The following is a 9,282-nucleotide window of genomic DNA, read 5'->3' as shown; positions in this document are numbered from 1 at the left end:
GATTGAGAAGATGTCGATCAGGCAATCGAAAAAATACGAACCAAGTAATTGAGAGAGTGTCGTGCGAGAGATGGTAGCGATGCCGAGTGAACTATGAGAAATAATACCAAGTCGGCAACCGAACCGACGTCGAGCGAGTGGTAGAACGTTAAGCGAGCGACGAGTAAAATGATAGTACATTGAGCGACATGTGGGAAAATGAGTAGATCGAACGGACGACTGATGCCGAGCGCGCGACTGCGAAGATGCTGCTTGGGTGATCTGAAGGATGCTGATCGAGTGGATAAACGCTGGGTGGACGGTGCCGAGCGCATGACCGAGAAAATGTTGGCCAGTCGATCGGAAGGTCTAGCCTCGAAAAATGTCGGCCAGATGGCTGTAAAATGTGATTGGGCAATCTCGAAATGCAGACATGGTGACCGTAAAATGCCGATCGGGCGACCATAATGATGTCGAATGAAGCAAGCACGTGGCTAAGTGGGCGATCAGGCGAAGGATCAAGTGGCTATCGAAGTGTTGACCGAATGATGAAAAATAATGTCGAGCGACTACCGAGCAAGCTCTCGGCCGAACGCCAAGTGAGTGCATAGGCGAATACCGAGCAAGAGACGAAGCAGCGCTGGGCAGGAGTGGAGCCCGAAAACTGAGCGGAAGCCTAGCCCGTGAAATCGAGTGCGTAGAGATGAAAGTCGTGAGCCGAACGGGTGCATCACACGTGAAATCGAATGCCACAGAAACGAAAGTCGTGAGCCGAACGGGCGCAGAGCCTATGAGATATTATGGCTCGAAACCAGGGGAGATACTCTTGTTCGCGACCATAAGAGATAGCTCGACCCCGAACGGGGGAGATAAGCTGCTCTGATGCTCCGTGACCAATGAAGACCTCTCGACCCTGGACAGGGGAGATAAGATCCGATGAGCTGGTCTGAGACCAGTGAAGATCACTCGATCCCGAACGGGGGATATAGAATATCTGATATGCTGGTCCGCGATCAGTGAAGACCGCTCGACCCCGAACGGGAGAGATAAGGAAATATGATATGCTGGTCCGAGACTAGTGAAGACCACTCGACCCCGAATGGGGGAGATACTATATCTGATGTGCTGGTCCGTGACCAGTGAAGATCGCTCGACCCCGAACGAGGGAGATAAGGAAATATGATATGCTGGTCTGAGACCAGTGAAGACCACTCAACCTAGAACGGGGGAGATACATGCTCTGATAAGTTGGTCGGTGAATGCACGGATTTAAGGTTGTCGCTCGTCTGTCGGTGGAGACCTAAGTTTAACGTTGCCACTCGACGGTCTTTAAGGCAGGGTTTTTATAGTCGCCGCTTCGACTCTAGGGTTTAACATCGCCGCTCGACGGTCTTCAAGGCAAGGTTTTTATAGTCACCACTTCGACTCTAGAGTTTAACGTCGCCACTCGACGGTTTTCAAGGCGGGGTTTCTATAGTTGCCTTTCGACTCTAGGGTTTAACGTCGCCGCTCGACGATCTTCAAGGCGGGATTTTTATAGTTGCCGCTTCGACTCAAGGGTTTAACGTCGCCGCTCGACGATCTTCAAGGCGAGGTTTTTATAGTCGCCGCTTCGACTCTAGCGTTTAACGTCGCCGCTCGACGGTCTTCAAGGCGGGGTTTTTATAGTCGCCGCTTCGACTCTAGAGTTTAACGTCGCCGCTCGACGGTCTTCAAGGCGGGGTTTTTATAATCACCTCTTCGACTCTAGAGTTTAACATCGCCGCTCGACGGTCTTCAAGGCGGGGTTTTTATAGTCGCCGCTTCGACTTTAGGGTTTAACGTTGCCTCTCGATGGTCTTCAAGGCAAGGTTTTTATAGTCGCCGCTTCGACTCTAGAGTTTAACATCGCTGCTCGACGGTCTTCAAGGCGGGGTTTTTATAGTTACCGCTTCGACTCTAGGGTTTAACGTCATCGCTCGACGGTCTTCAAGGCGGGGTTTTATAGTCGCCGCTTTGACTCTAGAGTTTAAAGTCGCCGCTCGACGGTCTTCAAGGCGGGATTTTATAGTCGCCACTTTGACTCTAGAGTTTAACGTCGCCGCTCGACGAACTTCTAATATAACTCAAACCCGGCCGATCGACGCGGGAGTCTCTAACAATGAGCTCATGACTCAAATAATATACACCTGGCCGATCGGCGTGGGGTCTTCGTCAATGAGCTCGTGGCTCAGATAATATACACCAGGTCGATCGGCGCGGGGTCTTCGTCAATGAGCTCGTGGCTCAGATAATATACACCCGGCTGATAGGCGCGGGGTCTTCGTCAATGAGCTCGTGACTCAGATAATATACACCCGGCCGATCGGCGCGGGGTCTTCGTCAATGAGCTCGCAGCTCAGATAATATACACCCGGCCGATCGGCGTGGGGTCTTCGTCAATGAGCTCGTGGCTCAGATAATATACACCCGATAGATCGACGCGGGATCCTCGTCGATGAGCTCATGGCTAAGATAATATACATCCGGTCGATCGACACGGGAGTCCTCGCTCGGGAAACTATGATAGATTCTATGACCGAAAGAGAACATAATGGAAAAACTGATCTGCCGACTAGCAAAGGATCTGATTCAATTTCTCAACTCCCGAATACCCGTGGAGTGAGGAGAATATGTTATACTCGTCGAAACCCATCAAGGTCATGAATATGGCAGCATTTTCCGGCGTCTTCCGTCTCCACGTTCCAGATCAAGCGAAGTTCCCACATACGTCGCCAAATATGTTCCTATCGGGAATCTGAGAAGACGGAACTGTCGAAATGACGTGGTTGGAATGTTGACCGCATCTCCGTGACCCGGATGATGAGCTGTCTTCTATGTTGACCAAGTCGTCAGAAGTCCTCTGGTCAACAGTACCTATAGCCAGCGACCGAGTTGCCCCGGTCCCTGGTACCCCGATGCTCGAGGCGGGTTCCACAAATGTATAAGCAAACAAATAATATCACAACAATGAAGTAAATGTAGGACGAGTACGATGACATACCCTGGCCCCGAGGGGCGCCCTCGGATGGGTCGGTGAGCTGATCACGGTGTTGATCGAGTCGTAGTGGCCCGGATGAGTAGAGGGGTGTGAGCCAGCTGAGGAGCCAGATCTGGGGGGTGACGACATGAAATCCGGTGTAGCATGGATCCAAGAGGCGGCATGTCGGCCGAGATAGGATGGCGGCTCCTGAGCCGAAATACTACAACGGCTCGCAGGTCGGATGATACAAGTAACTCACAAGCATGCTAGCAATATAAATAGTGAAACACAACACGGCTCGATGGCCGGAACCCCATCTCGACTCGAAGGTCGGAGTAAACAAACTGTGCGCAGACGGTGACCACTCGGAGGGTGAAGGTGTCCACTGGAGACGGCGGCTATGACCGCGGGATGAGGCAACGACGACTGACGGAGGCGACACCCGCTGGAGGCGGCAGTTGTGGTCGCGGGAGGAGGCAGCGGTGGCTGCCGGCGGCGATGGTCACAGGAGGCGGCAGCTGTGGCCGCAGGAGGAGGCATCGGTGGCTGCCGGCGGTGCTGGTAGCAGGAGGCGGCGGCTGTGGCCGCGGGAGGAGGCAGCGGTGGTTGTCGGCGGCAACGGCCACAGGAGGCGATGGTTGTGGCCGCGAGAGGAGGCAGCGGTGGCTGCTGGCGGCGATGGCCGCAGGAGGCGACGGCTGTGGCCAGGGAGGAGGCATCGGTGGTTGCCAATGGCGATGGTCGCAGGAGGCGACGACTGTGGTCGCGGGAGGAAAATATGTTCCTGTTGGGAATCTGAGAAGACGGAACTGCCGAAATGACGTGGCTGGAATGTTGACCGCATCTCCGTTACTCAGATAGTGAGCTATCTTCTGTGTTGACCAAGTCATCAGAAGTCCTCTGGTCAGCAGTACCTGTAGCCAGCGACAGAGTTGCTCCGGTCCCTAGTACCCCGATACTCAAGGCAGGTCCCACAAATGTATAAGCAATCAAAAAATAGCACAATAATGAAGTAAATGTAGGACGAGTACGATGACGTACCCTGGCCTCGGGGGGCACCCTCGGATGGGTCGGTGAGCTGATCGCGGTGTTGATCGAGTCGTAGCGGCCCGGACGAGTAGAGGGGTGTGAGCCAGCTGAGGAGCCGGATCTGGGGGGCGACGACATGGAATCCGGTGCAGCATGGATCCAAGAGGCGGCATGTCGACCAAGATAGGACGGCGGCTCCTGAGCCGGTATACTACAACGGCTCACAGGCCGGGATATGATGACTGCTCGCAGGTCGGATGATACAAGTAACTCACAAGCATGCTAGCAATATAAATAGCGAAACACAACACGGCTCGATGGTCGGAACCCTATCTCGACTCGAAGGTCGGAGTAAACAAATGGTGCACAGGCGGTGACCACCCGGAGGGTGAAGGTGTCCACTGGAGACGACGGCTATGACTGAGGTGATGTGATCTCGGGATCCGCATCTGGTGCAGTGAGGGTCACCGGTGGACTATTTCCGGTTCTGCTGAGTAGACCGAGAACGTCCTGATGAAGATCGTCCTGACTTCTGGGGTCAGCCAAATGACCCAGAAGTACCCTGACCTGACTGAGTGCGACTGCTTTGCTGCTGTCTGGTAGCCTGTGGCTGCTGGATCTGTCTGGAAGTTCGATTAGTTAGTTTTCTCTTCTTATCTACATTCACTCTCTACTGAGCTGACTCAATCATAAGAGCTCATCTAGTGGTTCTGTGTATGATGAAGTACCAAAATCGGTAATCTTCACCTGAAGATACCCGTCCAGTCCCTGGACAAACTGAAGCACACGTGACCTGCCCTCGGCAACTAACTCTGGACAGAATTTGGCTAGCCGATTAAATTCAGCATTATACTCCATCACTGAGCGGTTATTCTGCCGAAGACTTAGAAAATCTTGGCGACATGTCATCTGATATGCACGGGGAAAATACTGACTCTCAAATGCCTCCCTAAATCTTGCCCATATAATATGTTGCTCGCTTATAATCGAGCATTGTGTGTCCCACCAGATTTCTGCCCCGTCTCGTAGGTGGAAGGCAGTCAGCTCAGCCTTCTCCCACTCGGAGCAAGTCATATAAAAGAATGTTCACTCCATAGTCTCTATCCAGGACTGAGCTATGCTCGGATCAGTCTCCTCACGGAACAATGTGAATCGGCTTTTCACTGACTCTGCCAAGGCTGGGATCCGTGCTCGTGCCGCAACTATATCAGTAGGGATCGCTGTGGAACTGGGCAGAACCACTGGAGTTGATCCTATGGGTGGTACTGATGGATAGGTCGGAAGAGGTACCACTGGTGCTGTCGCATAAACCGGGGTAGGTACTGCTGGTGGAACTACAGAGTAGACATAAGTAGGGGTGGCTGAAGGTACGGTGGGCGGTATCGAGTAAGAACCAACCGGTATTGCTGGTGCGGGTGCCGAGTATGTTGTAACCGGCACAGGTATCTATGGTACCGAGTACGCCGTAGCAGACACGGCTAGAGGGGTTGTCAGGTATGTCGTAGATACTATCGATGGGGAAGGCGCCGGATATGCCGATGGTGGTACCACTGGTGGTACTGTCGAGGTAGGTACCTCTGTAGTCGGAACCGTCAGGGTCTGATAACCTGACGTGCTCACAATACCATGAGGAGTTTGTCCCTGACGGACAGGATCGACCCTAGTAGATCTCTCTGGAGCTCTGTCTCCGGAGAATCTATCGCCCTCTTATGTGGTCGGCCACGTCTCGATACTGGAATACATGTATGTATCATATCTGTAAACAAAATGTTACCCAGATATCACTACAGGTATGAGAAATATAAAATTATCTAAATTTACCTATTTGTCGTTTGGAGATGTCCTGTCGCTGCTTAGTCCCCCAAATAGAACCTCGTCAAAATATACCTTGGAATTCCGAATCGAAAAGTCGACGGAAATTCGTACAATCCGAAAATACCCAGATATGCCCACAAACTCCGGAACACAAAAATATGAAATCAGAACCTAGCTCTGATACCAAAAATATTGGTATCAGATTAAATCTCGGAAATCCAGAACGCATAGCAAGTATCGTAACCCGCTCTGATACTAAATAAATTGTCACGCCCCAGGTAGTCTCTGCCGATAAAATTTCGGTAGCATCTCCTCTGTACGGGTGACAATATGAATCCTGAGATACATATATCCATACCTCGGCCCACACGACCGGAACAATACAATACAAATAATAGACAAACCACGCAGTTTATATAATCAATCCACATAGTTTAATATACAGCCTCCGGCTAACAACAAAAATTACTAAAAGAAAAGATGATAAAGGAATCATCGCAGATATATGTAAATCCTACTCCACTACAATGATGAAATGAAAATCCACGAAGTAATGAAAACATCTACAGCGGAAAACAAGAGTAGCAAACCCAAAAGTTCATCATAAAGTCCACAATACAAGAACCCACATCACAAGTGTATAAAGACATAGAAACGAAAACAAAACTTGACAACTGAAAGTCCTCGCAACAAGGGGGCTAGCGACTGGAATCTCCCGACGGCCTCAACCTGAAAAATAGTAATGTAACGATGTGAGTCCAAAGAACTCAGCAGGTAACCAATAGATATGTACAGTAACATATAACTACCAGCAATAACCTATAATACAGTCTCCTAAACAATATAACAAGTATGCATAACTGAATAAACTACAGTAACCAACAATAAGCATGTAATACAGTCTACTGCAAGAATAATAAGAAATGCATAACTGAAATAAACTGTACTCACCTGCGAGTCTTGAGCAATTAACTGTGAACCTACACAGATAAAGATAGTCAGAGCAAATAAGTATGCATCCTGTATGCATATCAATCATATGCAGTTACCAAAATGCATCATCCAATATGCAACAATCACAATAAATACAATCTGTGCATATGATGCAATATGACATGGTCACCCCTGAAGCCAGTCAGTCATCTCATACGCGATGGTGAGACCGGGTAGGGCTATGACAACCGTGCACTCTGCCATCACTACTCCTAAAGAGTGACTGAGTGGACGGGATGTTGTCGGAGTACACCTATCCTCCTACCTCAAACATAGTGAGGGAGTGCAATGCTCTTATCTCTCGGTATGCGATAACAGGGAGGGATCCCTGACTGCTACCACGCTGCACTCACACTATCCATGATCGGACCAGCGGAGCCCTACAGAGCAACTGTCAAACACACCTTGGGCGCTGTGCCATTACCCATGCAGTAGTCACATTGTGTGCATGCCCATGTAGTCAGTCGACGAGCTCATTAATAATGGAGTCATCAATAGCCCAGCATGCAATCATGCGAGATGGTGCATGATGCTACAGTATGTCATACCTGAACATATCCTCATCCATATATATGTGCCAGAAAGATAAACGCATATATAATAATGATATAAGCAACATGAATCCAAGATCACATATCCAATATGTCTAGCAATTAATCCAGTATACAGAAGCACTAAATAAATCTATCTCTATGAACATAGATATGCATGACCGAAGATAAGAGCATACAAGTCTAATGTATGATAGATAACAATAGAAGCATATAATAGGTATCGAATAACTAAAACTAGGGAAGTGATAAATCTACCAATTACCACTAGTTATATACATACTACACATATCATAAGACAATATCAAAAAGATAAGTCAAAGGGTACCTGCCTAAAATAGAAGGTCCAATCAAGCAATCCAAAGTCGAGACGCTCGTCTCGAATCAAAGTCCTGCATCAAACAATATATATATTTTATTTAGCTAAATCCAAATGAATAGCTAAATAAAATCCCTAAAACTAATTTAGGATAAAACCCTAATCAACATAACTATTAACCTACCTAAATTAAATCTAACAGTTAATTAGGGTTAGTTATCCTAACCCTAATCATTCTATTAGATTAATTCTAAACTAAATAAATCTACACACAATCAACAACTAATTACAACATGTATCAACTAATAATATACCAATCATACTAATTCATCTAGTAATCCAATTATCCCTAATTCAATACATAAACCTAATTCATCAACATCATGTATCAAAATTACTACACCATACCTCAAGCTCAGCTAAAAAGATTATTGTCGGAAGGAGGTCCTGCCGAAACCAAGGTGAGCTGCTGGATCAAAGAGCAACCCACAGTACACAATTTCAAATCCACAGAACACTATACCTCTACCTCACAGTCGTGCCTGTTGATCCACAACACTCAACCTCACCTCACAACCCTCATCCGTTGATCCACAATCAAGGATCATTGTTGTTGGAATCAATCGGATCAAGCAATGAATCTGTGGCAGTTGTGCCAGTGATCAACGCTGCTTGATCAACAAACCACAGAGATGAAATCAGGTGCTCGGCTTCGCTCCCAGTGAGCACTTGGTGATCACGGCCAAGAATCTGTAGCCAACGGCCAAGATTCCTCTCCGATGATGGCTCTAGGCCACAGATCAGAGAGAGAGAGGGTCAACAGATCCCTAATCTAGCTAAACACACAGATCCGGCGATACCTTACCTCCAAAATCACACCTCGTCGATGGCGTCGCTCGGTCTGATCCGGCTAGGGAAGACGCGAATCGTTCCATGAGCAGCTCGAGGAGAGAAGAGGGAAGGTCTACCAGTTGGAGACAATGCAAGATCTGGCTCCTCTCCGTGCCCTAGCCATCGATCGTCGACGATTGGTCGCAGTATCCGTCGATCAGAGTCTACTCTGTTGAAGAAGACCTGGAGCCTACTGGTTTCCGTCAAGCTCCAGTGATGTGCTCCTTCGTTCTTGGCGCCGATTCGTCCGCGAAAGGGGCATAGCGCGTGAGCAGAGGGGAGATCAGAGAAGAGAGGGTCGGGTCGGAGTCGGCGTTTTGGGGAGAAGAAAATAAAAGAAAAGGAATATAAATAATAAAGTATTTCTTCACCTAAACGGGTATCCCAACCAGGTTTTATCCGAACCTGTTAATTTGTCCCCTCAAAACCTATCGTACGGGCTCTGAAACATTTCCAGAAAACTTTTAAAAATTTCGAAAAACTTTTATAAGGCTATTTCCCAAATAATCTTATTAATTAAATTTTTCAATATCTTACAGGAAGTCCTGGTGAGTGAAGTCGGACCCTAGTGAGTGAAGCTAGGTGGAGGAAATCCTGGTGAGTGAAGTCGGGCAATGAAAATCCTAGAGAGTGAAGCTAGGCAACCCTAGGGAGGTAACCCTAGGTTTACTGTACTAATTTTATCAATTGTGCTAACTCAATGT

General features: G+C 48.3%; 1 protein-coding gene across 1 annotated transcript; it reads right to left on the bottom strand.

Annotated features, from left to right (window-relative positions):
* Positions 1 to 3,378: 3,378 nt before the first annotated feature.
* Positions 3,379 to 3,870, bottom strand: LOC122019506 (pistil-specific extensin-like protein). Its single transcript, XM_042576966.1, has one exon. The coding sequence runs from the start codon at positions 3,868 to 3,870 to the stop codon at positions 3,379 to 3,381; it is 492 nt and encodes a 163-aa protein (XP_042432900.1).
* Positions 3,871 to 9,282: the final 5,412 nt, after the last annotated feature.

The sequence above is a fragment of the Zingiber officinale genome, chromosome 9A (assembly GCF_018446385.1).
Source record: "Zingiber officinale cultivar Zhangliang chromosome 9A, Zo_v1.1, whole genome shotgun sequence".
NCBI classification, from domain to species: Eukaryota; Viridiplantae; Streptophyta; class Magnoliopsida; order Zingiberales; family Zingiberaceae; genus Zingiber; species Zingiber officinale.
The sequence above is the reverse complement of the archived record's forward strand: the minus strand, read 5'-3'. Positions and strand labels throughout refer to the sequence as shown.

Bases quoted from the DNA above. Each gene is read 5' to 3' on its own strand.
- LOC122019506 (XM_042576966.1), bottom strand. From the start codon at position 3,870: ATGACTTGGTCAACACAGAAGATAGCTCACTATCTGAGTAACGGAGAT.